At 42.6% G+C, this 17,431-nt stretch overlaps 1 protein-coding gene across 1 annotated transcript in view; it reads left to right on the top strand.

Annotated features, from left to right (window-relative positions):
* Positions 1-17,431, top strand: part of LOC130573159 (sodium channel protein type 5 subunit alpha-like) — a 213,436-nt gene that overhangs the window by 92,542 nt on the left and 103,463 nt on the right. The window contains exons 11-13 of the mRNA XM_057365412.1: positions 3,425-3,598; positions 6,011-6,412; positions 15,042-15,174. Coding sequence (XP_057221395.1) covers positions 3,425-3,598; positions 6,011-6,412; positions 15,042-15,174 — 709 coding nt within the window. The remainder of the gene's footprint in view (positions 1-3,424; positions 3,599-6,010; positions 6,413-15,041; positions 15,175-17,431) is intronic.

The following is a 17,431-nucleotide window of genomic DNA, read 5'->3' as shown; positions in this document are numbered from 1 at the left end:
CCCTTTAGTACACATTCTCCCTGTGTTGCTCAACCTGCCATAAATATCCAATTGTCTGATAATGAAGATAAAGATGTCATTTAACCTCTTTGAAGTATGTACAATTTAATTCCTGGAAAAGTAAACAAGCAGACCTCGAGGCTAAGATCTCCAAATTATGCAAAGGGTATGGATTTAATGTTATGTCATAAATTTAAACAAACTAGGGAGGCCAAATGGTGGATGTAGCCCTATGGCCTTAATAACAGTATTTAATTTGCATGTGGTTTGTGCAGGGTAGAAAGCTTTTATTAAACAGCAGAAGAGAACATTTTAGGTGCTGTGAACAAGAGGACAATAAGAAAATTAGTCTGAAATAACATGAAGCACTGTAGTTCAGCAAAATAAATCCTTGAAACACAATATAAACTAATATACATAATTTTCCTTCGGGTACGTATGGCTTCAGGGCCTAATCCAAAGCCCATTTAAATCCTTGGAAAGAAAATAGAAAATGCAATTCACTCTTGACAAAGTGCTAGTAGTGGCTTATGAATCATTTAAGTCCTTTTAAAGATCTTCTTTGATAGTTTAAGTAATAGGTAAATGCAATTTAGTGCATATACAGGCACTTGGAACAAAGTAACTCTCTGCCATAACCTAAGGGAACAAACTGAGCTCCAACTTGTGCCTATTTTATAAAAATTTTCTCCAGCTGAGCTCYTCCTAATAACAGTCAACTTTGGTAGCCCCAACCATAATTAAAGATATTTAAGAATTTCGTTTTTAGAAGGCTTTGATTTCAATTAATCCTTTATGCACATAAAAAAGGAGCATTTAAGCCCAGAAAGCAGAATGMAGAGAAAAAGAAAGTTGCCCCTGAAAATCTGAATTTTTCCCGTTTGTCTTTATGCTTTATAATTTTTCTTCAGCCAACCATTTCTCATSTTCCCTGTGCCCTGTTCAGTGCAAAGGGTGGACAGTACATGACTCGAGAGCAGCTCTTTGCTTTCTCATCATTTGTTCTCTTGCCTTAGGCCAGCTTGAGCAGACTTCCCGGCTCAGGCAGTCAAAGCCTGCCTGGAAGAGGAAGTGACTAATATCCTCGGAGGTTTTTCAGTGCCTCTTGTCACTGCTCGGACTCCGTGTGCTTCAAAAATGCTCATTTTTTGTTTGCAATACTYCTGGAGTATTATCCTAGTTTTGTGGAGAGGAAATTTAGGAGTGCAGTGATTGGGATCCAACATGATCACAAAGGAAACCCAGTAATTCTGCAAATCAACTGTGGGCAGCTCAAAGTGGACATTTGGAAGGAGAGGCTCAGGAAAGGAAATTGGGTGGCTGCTCCATGGAGCTTTCAAATGTCCTGCTCAGATGTCTCACCCCAGTCAGAGCTACTCAGTTTTAATCTTGCTCTCCAAACCTTGATTGAGGTCTTGGTTTTGTCTTTCTCACCCACGGAGTTCTTGCCTCAAGAACTCTCTTTTGCACAATCCTCATGTCAGGGCTCAAGTGAGTGAAGCCTTCCTCCCTTCCTTCAGCCACCACATGTCCCTGCCAGGCATGCCTGGTCCCACAGCCTTCCCTGCCCCTGGAATTGTTGCAGTGGGTTATGGCCYGAGGAACAGGACATGGTCCAGCCACAGGAATCCAACCAAGGGGGTGGAGAGGCAGGACATGGGGACATCCTGGAGCCCAGGCTGGATGGAGCACTGAGTAAACTGGSAAGGTGTYCCTGCCCATGACAGAGGGKTTGGATTATCTCTTAGWTCCCTTCCAACYCAAGCTGTACTAGGGTTCTACGATCCTCCATTCCCTGAGTAACAATTCAGTCCAAATCCTTTTTCAATAACTGAGAGAGGTATGCAGAGCAGAAGCAATTCAACACAAGCAATAGGTAAGAAAATGCTAAAAAACTAAAAATTAGCTTATTTTGCAGTGTAAGTRCAGCATGCTTAGTAGCACAACCTGCAATATTTTCTAGATCAACAAAATATGACAGCAATCAGAAAGGAAAACCAAAAGTCTTCAGGCCAGCTTTTACACCGTGCAGTATAAAGGGAGCAGAAATRTACTTGATTGACCTACTTGGGGACTATCAGTCAATTTATACAATTGGTCTAACACATTCCTAAATCTGAGCTTAACACCAAAAGACTTGCCAATTCTTTATGAAGAGAAAGCACTTCAGCATAGCAATTAAATCAACTGACTCAAAAAAAAAAAAAAAAAAANAAAAGAAAAAAAAGTAACAGCCAAGGCCAGTGTCTGAGCCCTGCTCCTCTCTGCTTTAAGAAGCTTGCTTATGAAAGATATTTCCCACAGGAATTAAGTTTTGTTGTGCTCTCAGCTTGATAGAGCTACCGCTACTCCTTGAAATACATGATTGATTCTTTACACGGCTGTTAAGTGCCTTCACTTTCCTTGGACTGATGCCTGTGGGAGGAAGGGAGTATTTTGCAGCCGAGAGATGATTGCCTGTTTGATTCTAGTGGCTTACAGACAATAGCACTGAGGATTCATCTGTTTCTCCTGTTCTGGGGAACCTGGAGAGGCTTTTTCTAATAATTCACTCTCTTCAGCTGTTTCAGCTGGAGGCTGTGCACGTGGGCTGGTCTCCTGGCCACTGATGTGGCCACCACYGGCTCTGCAGCACCTTCAAGCCTGACCTTGTGCTTTGTGCTCAGAGCCTCCTCACTCCTGCCACCTGTGCCAGGGACAAGGAGCCAGCACTGCCAGCTCCAATCCATCCCTCCTTCTGGCTGCTCGTTTGCTCCCAAGGCTGTGGCTTTGAGCTCCCAGGTTTTGGAATTTGGCTCCTGCGGGGCTGCCAGCAGCTGGGGCATTATCAGCCAGCTCCTGCAGTGATCCCAGCAAATAGCCAGCACGGTGTAGAGGCACACAGCACAGCAAAGGCCACCTCATCACCCTTTAAGCTGTGGTTTTCCCTTTGCATCTCTGCTCGCAGCTGCCTGCTCTGCTGCTCGGGATAAGTGTTTACAGAAATGCGCCAGCTGAGCTGCCTGCTGCTCCTCTGCACAGGGGAGTGAACACCCCAGCAGCCAGCTGGGCTGCCCTCCTGACCAGCCCTCCCACTTCAAGGGGCTGAAGTCCAGGGGGACTTTAATCTGAGGTTTCTCATGTTGAGGTTTTCCTTTGCCTGGCACCAGAAGCGTTACTCCAGAGATGTGTGCGCAGCATGTGCGTACAGGCTGTTCCTTCATGATATGTCAAAGGGTCTTGTGTGGGAACTCCACATAAAAAAACATTCTTTTATGCAGCTGTTCCTAGATTTTATGATTAATTACATCCTGAAATGTTTAATATATCTCCTACACAACCTTAAAATTTAAAGTGGAAAATAATTTCTGAGCAGCATGAGTAGTAGTTTTCACCGAACTCCTGAAATAACAATTTTCTTACCTTCTACCGTCTTCTGATTTAGGCACTAGCTGCTAAAGGAATTGATTCAATGTCACTCAGTTCATTGGAAATGTCACCTAAAAGTGGGAAAGAAAGAAGAAATAAGCGAAAGAAAAAGAAATCTTTGGGCGCAGATGAGTATGGGGAAGATCAAAGAAATCCCAAGTGTGACTACGATGATGGACAAAGGAGGATGGTAAGCCATGGTCTGAAACATCTCTTGTTCCACACTGTACCTTCCTGGACAGGCCAGGCTCTGAACAGGCAATTAAAGCTGAAACTTTCAGAGGAATCAGGTATTTAATATCATGGCTGGAACAAAGGAGCAGATCCTGCAGTCAGTCTGTGTTAGAACAATGGAAGGAAACATATTACCATTTTATTTTTAAAATTACTTAAAAATGCCCATTAAACAWTTTTCAAAACCTGTTTTTTTCAATTTTTTTTTTTGCCTTTTTTTTTTCTTCAAGATTACCCTCAGTCTGGTTTATTTTCTTTCATTCATCTGATTATATCTATCCTATCCTTACTAGAGATGAAACAAATCTTAGAAGAAACCTACAAAGCTTAGAAATAAAAAAGAGGAGGGAAAAAAGGAGGAAACTTGTCTCTGAGGGATTTTTAAATATTATACAAAGACATTATTAACATTTTTATATTCCTTTGCTAGTTGCCTCCAAGTCAAAACTTTGTGGCACTTGTTTCTACTTTCTGTTGCAGGGAAGAAAAACAGAACGACAGTGTTGTTAAATAAGGTTTTATGTAAATGTTCCTGACATGCATGAATATGAATCTGCCCATGCTGTATGTATCARGGGATCATAAATAGCTCCAGATAATTTGTCTTTGTTTAACCGAGGGCAAAGTTTAAATCAGGTTGTTTTGTTGTTTTGAATAGCCATGTAATGGGCTAAGTCCTTTTCTATTTTGTTGTCAGTGAATTTAGGGATACTTGKCAGCCATAAAAAGCTCATAGAAAACATGTAAGTGATGTAAGTAAATGTGACCAATTAATGACTCCCCAGCTCACAAAATTTACCCAGAGCTGGATTTCTGTAAATGACATGCATTTTTTAATCCAATAGTTTCTGTTGTTGTCTCATTGGTCGAGTGGGTCGTGTGACAAATTGCACCTTTGCTAAATCCAGAATCGCTCTTTAGCTTCATTCTGGATGRGTTTCAAGACACCACGTGCCAGAAGGAGCATGGACTGGAGCTGTGCATTTCCAGTTTATTTCTCAGATTAATATTCCTTGCTTTCACTTTTGGCCCCTGGATGTCATATGCATGAGGAGCATGGGAGACACATTTCAAAGCTTATAGTAAATCTTCTCTGCGAGGCTGTGTCTGGCATGGTTGGAGGGAATAAGGCTGAGTCATCATTCAGATGCTATCTGAGCAGCTGGAAGTGTGTTGCCATCAGAAATTAGTCTCAATGACTGTGCCATGGAAACCCAGGCATGGATTTTTGACCAGCTGAAATTTGGTAGCGATCCAGATGGGTTGTTTTTAGTTACAAAGAGCCTGGGTTTTGTACTCCTTCACGTACCAGTGTCACTAAATAGCATCATTACATAACTCAGCAGTGTGAGCTACAGCACAAAATTAAATCAGGCTTCATTTGATTTGCCTGGTTTGTGGGTGCTGTGGCAATCTGACCTCTCTTCATATATACTTGGCTCATGGGAAAGTTCTGAAGAAGCTGGAAATTCTGTGAAGGCATAAATTCAAAAATATGTTCTGCCTAAATGCTCTTACTCCGGTAATTTCCTCTTTAGAGACAAGAGGMGGGGATAAACTTGAATTCCTTACACATTTTCTGAAGATCATTTTTAYTCTGCCGGATTTTAGGTGTGTTTAGTCCTCGGCTACATCCTGCTGATGCTCTGGCAGAGTTGCAGCCTCACTAACTGACGTCAGAGTGCTTCGTCAAGGCTGATATTTGAGTGAGGGAGACTGCTGTGTACTGAGGTTACCTAGCCCTTAAGCAGCCATGTGCATTGAGATAATCATTTTACAAACTAATAAACCATATCCCTCTTCTTGCTCTTGGTTTGTTTTCTTGGTTTTTTTTTTTCCTTTTTCTTTTATCACCTTCCGTCGTATTCTGCTTCTTCTTCTTCCCTCTTCTTCTCATTTTCCCCACAGTTCATTTCCTGCCCTGTTTCTTTATCTATTCTTCTCCCACTGCACTGTTCCTTCCCTAGCTGTCACAAAGATGTGTGATAATGCAGTAGATTGGAGCTGGATCCCCTTCCCTGCTCCTCTCTTCCACTCCTTGTGCTGCCTTCCCAGCTCCTCTGGCACTTTTCCTGTGGGGGGGAGTAGAAGCAAAAGAAGGATCACACTGTGAGCTGAATGCCACCTTGACCCTTCCTTTTTCAGTACATCTTTAATTGTCAAGTGTTAGACAAATACCTGATGGCTAGGAATGGCTGWTCACCCTCTTAACTTTGCGGACTCTGAGTACCTGTAATTAAGTCTTTCTTTCTCTGAAGCGCTCGGTTTAAAATGGAACTTGCTGCTCTCMCCACAACTTCCTTGCTCCTGAAAACGTGTTGCAAAATGTTGTTTCTCTTTCCCCTTTCTCCTCTCTGGGGGTTTCCAGACTCTCCTTGGCATTAGTTATGGTCCCAGCGCAAACTTGGTGAAGCGCAGAACCAGCCACGGAAGCGTTTTCAGCTTCCGACTCCGTGGCAGAGACACTTGCTCCGAGACAGATTTTGCCGATGATGAGATCAGCATCGCTGGGGAAAATGAAAGCCACCGGGGCTCTCTCTTAATTCCAAGATCTGGGAGGCGTCCGAGCGTGCAAAGTCAAGTGAGCCATAGTTCTCACCCTACTACTCCCAACTACACCCAGACGGGCAAAAGGAACAGCTCGGTGGATTGCAATGGTGTGGTTTCCCTGATAGGAGGAGGCACCGGGGCACTCAACCCAGACCCTACTTCTCCTGCAGGGTTACTGCTCCCCCCAGTTATTATGGAAAAGCCTGGGACAGGCGACCTGGTGAGTACTTTATAACTTTTGTATGTGATTCACGCTCTTGTTTCCTTCTAAATGTTGTTGGAGTTTGCTGTAATTTATTTACACGATGTGGAGTCCACGGTGAGAGACCCAGACCCACCATGCCAGGCTGGTGGGAAGAAGATGAGTTAATTCACAGAGAAATGTGTGTCTAGTGCCTCATCACGGAGGTTCATGCCTTCGGGTGACACTTCAGAGCTTTCAGGAGGCAAATGCCTAAATCTCAGTTTTGAGATGAACTTTCTTTTCTTGGAGGGACACTTTCAGACCTTGATTTCTTTTGACTTTTGAATACCTGGCCTTGTCTGGTGGACAGAGCATTATGGTTTTTAAATGATTCAGTGAGTCTTGCCATCTTGAGACTGCGTTTTCTCTCACTGTTTACTCTCTGTTTGCATCTGACCTCTGGTCTTCTCTTGGGCTGCTTGTGCAGGGCTGTTCCTGCAGTCCAGAGGTTGTTCCCTGAAGGGTTTAGCATCCTGTTCAAATAACACCCAGGAARTAGGAGCAGATGATCAACAGACTTCAGGCCCTCTGCAGATTGCGAGGATCTTTGTTGCAGAGCAGCACCATGAGATGGTGTTTTAGGAAATAGCTGATATGCAGGAGGAGCAATTTGGACAAGTTGTTAGTTTGAGATAGTGGAAATTGACTTTTTTACTTAGATAATCTACATTGAAGCTCTCAACAGCATTTAAAATAATGGAGATCACTACTACAGTCAGCATGTGCAGGATTTATTCCATTTTAGGGATCAAAAATGGATCAAAATAATCTCTCTCCTTGGACGTGCCTCTTTCTCTTCACTGCAAGTCTTAAGTTGGGTGAGATAAAGCCCACTCAGGGTAACAAGGTGACAAAACCAGGTTACATTGGTGGGGGGAAAAAGAGCAAATGTGATTATACCATATATTAGTCAAGGTACCTCCTAAATAGAAAGGTGAGTGAGACGGATTCCAGCCGTGGTGTCAGGTTATCAGTAAATTCAGAAGGAGATTTTTTTCTCTAGAGCCAAGCAGCTTCAGTCCTTTCAGGGTTTGGACTGAATTTTTTTTCCTYACCTATCTGGGCACTCCCTGTAGTTCTGCAAATAGTCTCTCACACTCCCCACGAGAGAAGGGGCCATGCTACATGTGGGAAACTGGTTGGTGTGAGAATTATCTGTTTTGTTGACAGTTTTGAGACTGCTGCTGTTTTTTTGGATGTTCACACCTTCATTCATTTAGGGCTTTAGTAATCCCACTTTTACTCTCTGTGGACAAGGATGACCAGTCCTGAGACRATTCTCTAAACAGCTGAGCARCAGAAACACTGTTTGTAGATAGAGRAGTTTTATTGGATTTAAACCAGTGAAAAAAACAGCTGTAGATTAAAGGAACTGGTGAAGAAAATTTTTTTAAAAATCATTCTGAATCAAAGTCAAATGACCTCAGCAGATGAGTAGAGAATGCCCCCCTTTATTCTGTAAGGAAAGAAGCTCTGCAGGCTGCTGAGGCTGTCCCAGCTGTCAGAAAAAGCTTAGCAAAGCACGAGAGCACTCAACCTTTCACAGAAAATATTGGTATTTTACAGGATTGGGTCCTGAGGTGACAGGGAGGCTCTGAGCTCTGCTGGCATTTATTTTCATTTGTCGGCTTCCTGCCTTTTGAAAAAATGGATGTTGAAAATTGTGTGGCCCGGGTGGGTGAGCTCACTTGACAGTTCCCTGGTCATCTAGGAAATAACACCCAGACGCTATAGTGACAGATGCTCATCCAGTGATGCAATGTGAAGGATCTCGTGTCTTCTGCAGAACAGGTTTGGTATCTAATCTATGCAGAAATTGTGAGCTGGAGTTAAAAGCTAATTGGCAAGGGGCCCGTTGCTGTACAGATGTATTCGCTACAGGAGTCGTGAGCGCTGGGCACAAACGTGCAGCCTCAGCTGCGACTCAGGCAGAAGGAAATAGCAAATCTGACCCCTTGGTGTGCTTGGAGATAAATCAGCATGCTTCTTGGCTTTGCATTTGATGATTTTCACCTTTTTCAYGTTAAAATTTGAAGCTGAGTTTGTTCTTGGTTAGCAGCTTTGTCTGCTTTTTACAGTCTCTCGATTTGTTTGGGGAAGGTAAAAGAAAAATGTTGCAGGGTGAAGTTGCAGTTACCTCATTAACCTCACTGCTTCTGATGCTGTTATTTATTTTGAACAAGTGTGAGTCCATGGTGAAAAAGGACCCACTTGGACTATCTCTTTGATCTTTCATGAGCAAGAAATGAAGGTCCAGTCCATGAAAAGGAATCTCTGTTAATATGGGTTAAGCCCTGCCTTGYAGCTTCCTGAGGTGTAACTGGGGCTTCACTCATGCAAATGTCTGGGTTGATGGAGCTCAAAAAACACAATTTACAGCATTAGGTTTTGAAGATGTATTTGTTTAGGTCACTCTGTGATGCTCAGCAGTATCAGAGGAGCATAACACAAACCTGTCTGATTGCTACTGATGGGGGGAAGATCAATGACTTTTTGATTTAGGGAAAGCTCGGGAAAACACTTCTGATTTAAGAGACAGAGCAAACATCAAACAAGATCTGACCATCTCCAGTTTTGTGTTTCCAGCCTGTAGCCCTTCAATAGCCCGCAGCTGTCACAGATGATTTCCAAGTGGGCACTCCTAGGGTTTTTCAGGGAAAGCACAAACAGTCACTATCCACTTGTGAGCATTTTAGCCTGATCAGCTTCAGCAATGCTCAGCCTGAACGGTTCACCCCAGGCAAAGTAGCTGGGTTGGGACCACCATGAACAACTTCCCTGCCTTTGTGTCACTGCAACTGCCACCCCCTGTCCCAGCCAAGGGCCACTTGCCCACGGGAATGGCTGCAGGTGACAGCTGAGCTGACATGAGAACATCTGTGCAGCTCCACTGCCCTCTCCCACGAGAGAGGTGGCTGCAGCAGGTTATCTCACTGCTCAGGCTGGCGCCCCAGATCAGTGACAGCCTGACACTTGGCTGCAGAAAAGCGTGTAAGATCAAAAAGCCGGTTTCAAATGCTCTTCAGATGGCYTTGGCTGCTTGGCATGGATGGCTGTGAGTGGGTTTCCATGAGAAGCCAACTGTGTTTGCACTGTCCATCCCCTCTTMTTCATTCCTAAATACAGCTAAGGGAAAAGGGGGATTTTAGGTTGTCTCACTGGATGGTGCTCAAGCCCATCACTCTCATCAGCTGGGGCCGTCTGGGTGGCCATGGGGCTCGCTGGCCAAGGTCATCATGGCCCAAGCAGAGGGGCACCTGCCCATAAATTCCTCTGCATCAAAACAGCCCTTAAAGTTCCCAGGGGCTGCAGTGCACAGCCCAGGAAAGAGGAGATGTTCTTACCCTCTGCACTCTKTGCTGCACCCACGGGTGTCCCCGTGCCATGAGGGAGCTCCCACAAGGAGCAGGGGCAGCGCTGTGGGGAGCTGCCCTTGGGGCTCTCTGCAGTGAGGGCTAAAGGCAGAGAGCCTGCAGAGGTGAGAGGAAAAGCAAAGCAGGGCAATATCCAYGTGTGCTCTGCAAACACCCTGCACAAAGGCAGGTCTGGGTCCAGCAGTCATCAGTCAGCATCCAGGAAGAGCAACAGGTGATCAAAGCTGAGGGATGCAGGGAGCTTGTCCCAGGAAACTCCTGGCAAGTTCTGGTCACTCTTCTGGAAATGTGGAGAACTCTGTCAGGGCTGTCCTGTTCTCCTGTCAGCTTTCTTCAAGTGGTGCAACTGCAGATTTCATCAAACCTCCCCCAGTATAAATAAGACATAAGCAGGATCTGGTTATTTAATTAAAAAGCTTAATTGTTTTATCTTGACCTGAAATTGAGACATTTGAAAATGATACCTTRTTACACTCCTCCTGATTGCTGGGTGGGATTTTGGCATTTRCTTTATTTAGAGGAAATCCATACATTGTAAGTATCTTCAGGGARCAAARCAACCCAAAKGTTCTGCACGTTCCTGCAGTATTTRTTTGTAGCTTTGCATTGTTCYRCTGTGTCTCGGTGTTTCTTAGTTAAGAGACTGTAATAACACCTCCCTTCACAAGGTATTGATATGCTTGAGCAGGATTGGATTTCGTTAATGAGCTATTAGCTGGAGCTCAATTTATTCATGGGTTCAGGTGAGGCTGAGTGAAATCTCACCAGTGGCYGTTGAGAACTTCTAGAGGGTTTAGAAACACACCTTCCCTTGCTTCCACCCTTATGACACCATCCCTGCTTGCTTCCTTTACCCAGCTGGAGCTTCCCATCAGTCCAGGAGCAGAGTGGGGCAGCCTGTGACATGGCTTGGGATGGGCAAATGCTGAGCATTGTTAGATTGAGAGAGAGGAGGGAAAACACCTGGGGAGTGAGCCCTTGAGAAAGGTCAAGCTGTTTATCAAGAAACGGAAATAAATATTTAGAAGTTTATCTCTAGATAATATTATTTTTTTGTGATATAATTTCAAAAAGGAATAAAAAAAAAGAGCATGGTTTTTGTCGCAGCTAAGCACAAAAGGCTTTTGCTGACCATATTGGTTTGAGGTTTTCTTGTTGATCCTAAAACCACCCTGAGGTAAAATTTCTCTCTTTCACTTCTTGCTTTGCCACAKGACTGGTAAAAAGGGAAAGTGTTAGCAGTTTCCATGTTCAGAAATAAAGGTCAACAGAATAAGTCATCCAAAAATCCTCCTATGAGTTATGTGGATGAAAGCTACCCAGCCCTCTGATGCTGTCACACAGAGAGTTGTCACCACAGCTCTGGTTTCTGCTCATTTCAAACTTTGCTGTAGCACATCCCAACTGTAAATCACTCAGATTTGGCACAAATAATTCAAACTGCTCTAGTTTACKATTCATCTCTTTAAATAGTCAAGCATCCCCAAAATGGAATTGTTTCTCTTTAATGCTGTTCTCTATTATGGTCACCTCCAATTCCACTAAATATCTGTGCTGGTACCTTACTGGGTCCATTGCTCATGGTGTGGCCTGCTCACCTCTTTTTCTGCTTAAAATAGTTTTAAGTGTACAAGGAAATCGAAACCAGTCCCACTTCCCAAAAATGGTCTTTAAAAATGCTGCTATGTATAAGCCCATCTTCACATAATAGTTTTGACATAGTTCAAAACTGTAGACAGTGGGAAGAAAATAACTCTGTTATGCATCCTTATTTGCATGTAAATTACTGAATCATGTATTTGTCTCTATAGAATTTGGCTAATCCAAAGGAGGAACATTTCCAGTTAATCAGGGAGCAACACAAATAATCTTGTCCTGCTGGAGCTGCCTGTGTTTAACTCCATTGTGATTTCTCATCTGGGTCCTAGGGAGACTSCTTTCATAACTGCTGTTATTTTATGATTAATTTCTATAGAAATGTAAGTGCAATGAGCAACTGTGCCTGTGTGTGTTCTCTCAGAACGATAACAGCCTTTAGGCTGCCTGCTTGTCCAGTTCCTGGAACTCCTTTCTACCTCACAGTGCCAAAGCTGCCAGTTCTGTGTGTGACAATCAACTATCTCTATTCCAAAATAAATCATAATAACATAAACCCAAACCCACACATGCCTGTTCTTTACACAGAGCAAAAGCTCATGAACTCCCTTAAGTAACTTTAATAATTTCAAGCAATTCACCTGAATGGAAACTTCCTTTCCTGGAAAAATCCTTCCTCGTAAATGGCAAAGTGACTTTGTGATGGATTTACTGCTCTCTTGGGAAATCTCTGCCCAGTGGCCTTGCCTGCCACAGACTGTGTCCTGGCTCTAGGGATGAACCTCAGCTGGACAAGGGGCTGGCAGGGAGCARGGACTCTGCCCTCCAGAGGGACAGACACTGCAGGGTCAGTGGTGGCTGTGCTCTGAACCTGGACCAGCTGCCAATTGAACCCCCCTCACCTCTCCAGAGATGAAGGAAGGAAYGAGCCATTCACTTTTCCTTCTGAAATACCTTTTTCAGGTGGTGGATGGCTGCAAAAAATTCCCCTTGGCTCCAGAAGGACTCCTTAAATTTTGGGGTTCACTCCAGGTGGCARGAGGGAGGAAGCAGAGGCTGGGATGAAAAAATAGTGTGACTTAAAAAGCTTGTTGGTCTGGGAATATCGCATCAAACCTATGGAAGAATTCAGTTCCCTGCTATTTTCTTAATGAAAGATATGCCAAACCTGTTTAACTTGGACTTTTCAATACCCTGGTTTAATAAAAGAAAAAATAAAAATAGGAAGAATGAACCTCTGAATGTTTTTTATTTGACTCTCTAAATCTTTGCACTTGTGAGTAAAAGGTGGCTGTCAGATGAAAGACTCCTCGGAATGAAATTTTCTGATGGCATATTACTGGTACATCCTATGCTTTAGGTCAGATAGGATGGGAAGATACTGGAGCTTAAAAAGAGTGAAATAATCCAGAGAGATTTGAAATTTGAGGTTTGCTTGTGGTTCATTTTACAGACAGAGGCAACTGGAAGAGTTGCAAGTTTACTTGTGGTTTGTAGGGTTTTGTTTTTTTTTACTTTTTCTTGGCTTTTCCTTTTTTTTATTTTATTCTACTTAGAAATTTGTCTCTCTCCTGTTTTTTTCTCCCTGTCTAGCTATTTCTTTCCAGTACCATGTGTTTGTTATGTATCCCGAACTGCTGTGAATTGTGTAGATTATGCAATTGTGTAGACGCTTTCTTCATTAATAAAACATTTGTTGTTTCATTGGTTTTTATTGGATGTTTTTGAGGTGAAGGAAATCAAGCGTACTAATGCATCTGAAACACCATTCCTGGTATTCCCTGGCTCCTAARCCAAGGAGAAAGTGTTTTCTTGTTGTGCACAAGTAGGACTCTCTTTGAAGAGTTTCTGATTATAACTTTCCTGTTGAGATGACTTTGTCAGTAACTCAGTGGACAATGAGCCAATTGAGTTGTTTTTGTTTTTTTTTAAGACATTTTAGGGGAAAAAAAGCCTAAAAAAAAAAAACAACAACGACAACAACAGAAACATTTTGAAGCATTGCTGCTTTCCTGGTCCAGCTAATGTTTTAAGTGCTTGCTTTTWAAGTCCTCACTCTTCTCTGGTCTTGCAGTGATTGGTATTTTTAACTGCTGCACTTGAAGTGACCTGGGACAAGCATCCTGGTTATAATTTTCAGTGCCAACCAGTGGCCAAACATCTTTGCCCTTTGCTGGGGATATCCCCTGCCCTGAAGAGGTCACAGTCCAGAAAGGCAGCTCATAGAGCTTTGGCACTTGTTTTGTCTTGCTGTTCTTGTGGAATTGCCTTTCTTGAAGAGCATTTTTGGTAGAGAAATGATGAAGAGGAGGGACCCTGAGTCCCTCTGGGTGCCTGTGCTGGGCACCAACAGCAGAGCTGTGGAGCTGCTGCTTCTGGCACATCTCAGTTGGCACCTGGGTGGTCAGGGCCATCTCAGATCCAAGGGAAGAGAAGATCCCAAAGATTGAATGGAGTTCCTAGAGCTCATTTGTCTATGGAGAAACGAAAGCAGCAGCTCTGATATCTGTATAAACCAGGGGTTCTCATCTTGGTAGCAGGGATTTCTTCTCCTTTCCCATTTCCTTGAGATATGTTGCAAGAGCCATCAGGGTCCATATATCTATCAGYCTGGATGCTTGCAGGAGCAGGGCAGGGGCTGCTAAACACTTATTCTGAGAAACTGAAGGGTCTCAACCAGGAGGGTGGGTTATGGCAGGGAATGGTGTTGGACTTGGCTTTCCCAGATTCTTACAATTCAACCACCACTTTTCTTCCCACCTGTGTGGGATCTGGAGGAGAAAACCAAACTGGGATTTGTCTCTATATGAAGTGGGAACTTGTAATAATAAAAGCCTTAACATCTTGCTCCTATGAGCTGACAGTATAAAGTGTTTAATGCAGTGTGTGTCTTCAGCTGTTTCTGTCTGACTTCACAAACCCAAGCCTACAAAAAGCATAAAACTAATTTAAAATGAGACATTAAACAAAGACAGCTTGGGAGTTCTGTTTTTCTGGTATTTGATTTCTTTGGGATTTTTTTTTTCTGAGCTTTTCCTTGAGAAACACGAGAACAAGGGTTAGGTTATTTATTTTTTCCTGAGGAAAAAGAATCTAAGTCTCTCGCCTAATTATGGAGCTTCAGAATCCATAACACCAAAGATCACCACAATGACAATATGTTCCTGAGATTTGGCAGTGTTTCAGAACAAGAGAAAACATGTGTTGGGGGAGTCAGTTTGCTTGGTATGATATCAGAGGTCTGTAATGGAGCTGTTACCCACGCCCTCTTCCTCTTCTAGTGTATAATTAAATAGTTAACACATTTCAGGAATAAKGGATTAATTAATGTAATCAAGCAGGCCTTCTTTCACAAGCGAAGAGCATGGGAAGGCAGCAGTGTTATTCCTCTGGCATTGTAAAAGCTCCTGTGTTTTTACCCACATTTTACATGAAGGTAAAGGGCATTAAAAATTTTCAACAACTGCTCAAAGTGCCATTCTCAAAATCTGTGCCCCATCAGCCTGTGTCTGACTCAGAAGTCCRTGAGCTTTGGACTCTTCAGATGTGAAAATTAATATTTAGGCAGTTTTGAAATTGTTACCTGATATCTGCCTCGGTTTTATTGTGCTGGTGAAATGTGTTCCTTTAAACAGACCTCCCCCTCGGATGAGGCAAGCAAGAAACAGCTTTTGATGCCCCACCRGCCCTCAGTGGACCACTCAGACGAGCCCTTTCAGAGGCAGAGGGCAGTGAGTGCTGTCAGCATCATCACCAGTGCCCTGGAAGGTAAGAGACCTCCTCAGTTCCCCAGCTCAGAGCCATGTCCATGTTAAAAGGCAGGGAAAAAAGTGACACAAAATGCTCTGATATCGAAATCAACTCAGAGCAAGAYACCACATGAAAGCATGAAAGGGCTTCCTACAACTTCTAGTGTCTCCTACATCACGAATGGAGATGAGAGAGGAGAKAGCACCTGGGAACACAGAAAAATGTCAGCCAGGACACAGTGAAATTGTGGATTGTCCGGCAGCCTAATTCTCTGYGTGACTGATGGATAGGAAGGCAAGACAGAGGGACTCACCTATGAGATGGCTTACAGGCAGGRACTGGATATAGCCCAGTGTGAAACCACACAGCTCTTCCACTTCCTCATCTTTTTACCCTCCCCGTGGTTATATTCAGCAGCATTGTGGCCCAAAGATATATTTGTGTTTAAATAAATAAAGAGTTGTGTTCTTAATAGGGAAATAATCCCTTTGGCRTATTCCAGTGTTTAATGCAGCCTGCAAAGGTTTTATTTGTTTTCTGTGGGGTTTTTAGCAATTAGCTTTGTGATTGATTTGCTTTCTTGTAATGTCTAGTCCTAAAAGGCCTGGACTTCTGGACTTCTTATTTATTTAATGGTGTTTTCTATTCCTTTATACCACAGCAATAGAGACCATCCAGGCTGGGATAACTTAGAGAACATGGCACTCAGGGATGTGGTTTAGTGGGGGACTTGGCAATACTGGGATAACAGCTGGACTCAATGATCTATCTTAGAGGTCTTTTCCAGCCTAAATGATTCCATGATTCTGTACACATAAAAAAAAAAAAAAAAAATCCAAAAAAAAACCCAACCAAAAAAAAACCTGTTTCAATCCTTTTCAAAGATTTCCTAATTCCCAGATTGATTAGTCACTGAAGTTGAATTCCTTAACAAGGAATTTTAAATCAGAATAAAACATATCACGGGATTTAAACATGTTTGTGGCTGTAGGGTTTGTGCCAAACATTGAAACAGCCAGACCAGAAATCTCTTCCCCTTTACTTATTTGGTTTCTGCTCTCAKCTYTTGGGTAGTCAACAACTGTCTATTTTTCCCAGACACTACAAAGTCTTGCAGACAATAAAGAACATATTTATTTTTGAATTTAAAAATAAGAGGAAAACTATCTACAATACAAATGCTGATTGTATTTTTCTGACCATTTTTTTAAYGGTAGCAGAAAAAAGAGATGCTAGGTTTACATTTTCTTTTGTAGATATGTATAAAAAAAAAATAGATATATTGTGTTTTCCAAAGATCATCTGTGGTGGGAGAGGATCTGGATTCTTAATTGATTTAAACCATGTTAATTCCACATCAGTGCCAAAAGAGAACAGTCACACCTTCCTCCTTCCTTTGTTATGTTCCTGCTCTTTTTATGATTGGTTTTTGGCTGGATCAGCAAGCAGAACCAGCTCACCCAGAAGGTCCAGGAGCACGAAAGCTGGCAAAAGGACAGAGAAATAACATGTGTCTGAGGCTGGAAAGGGTGAAACCAACCCTTTGAGCTGTAATTTGGACTTAAAGGGGCTTATGTTGTGAACAATAGGGATATAGAGCTATGTGTTCTAGATTTCACTGGAAAATTAGATCTTTAAGGAAGTGACTGCTCTAAGCTTCTCAATACTTTCAGAGACAGGCTTAAAAAAACCAAACAAGACTACAAACCAAAACCAAAACCAAAACAAAAAAAACTCATCAAAAACACTCAAAAAAACCAAAAAAAAGAAAACAAAAACCACACAAGAAACCAAACAAACCCCCCCCAAAACAAAAAAAAAAAATCCATGCACAAAAAAATTTAAAAACCCTCAACAAAAAACCAACCAAACAAACAAAACAAAACAAACAAAAAAAACCCAAACAAACAAAAAACCCACCAAAACCCAATATTAGGATTTTGCGTTGAAACTGATGGTTCTTACATCATTTTAGGGTTTACCTGCAAATCTCTCTTTGGCGTCTGGAAAGAGTAATTTCTTGGGAGCAATTAGATTTCACAAAGATTTCAGAGAAGTGCAGATATTTGTGCAAAACTTTTGCATGTAGGGCATCATGTGATATTTTGAAAGCTTGCTGGAAGACACCCAATACCACAGTTCCATTGTCCTTTGAAGAAAAATGGACAAAGAATCAGAATCTGAGGAAAACCCCTCTAAGATCAGCAAATCCAACCTCTGGTTTAATGCCCCTGTGACCACTAAACYACATTGGAAAGTGCCATGTCCACTTGGT

Source organism: Malurus melanocephalus, unplaced genomic scaffold (genome assembly GCF_030028575.1).
Source record: "Malurus melanocephalus ecotype Western Australia unplaced genomic scaffold, MMel_1.1 scaffold_52, whole genome shotgun sequence".
Classification (NCBI taxonomy): Eukaryota; Metazoa; Chordata; class Aves; order Passeriformes; family Maluridae; genus Malurus; species Malurus melanocephalus.
This window is presented reverse-complemented; position numbering and strand designations above follow the sequence as displayed.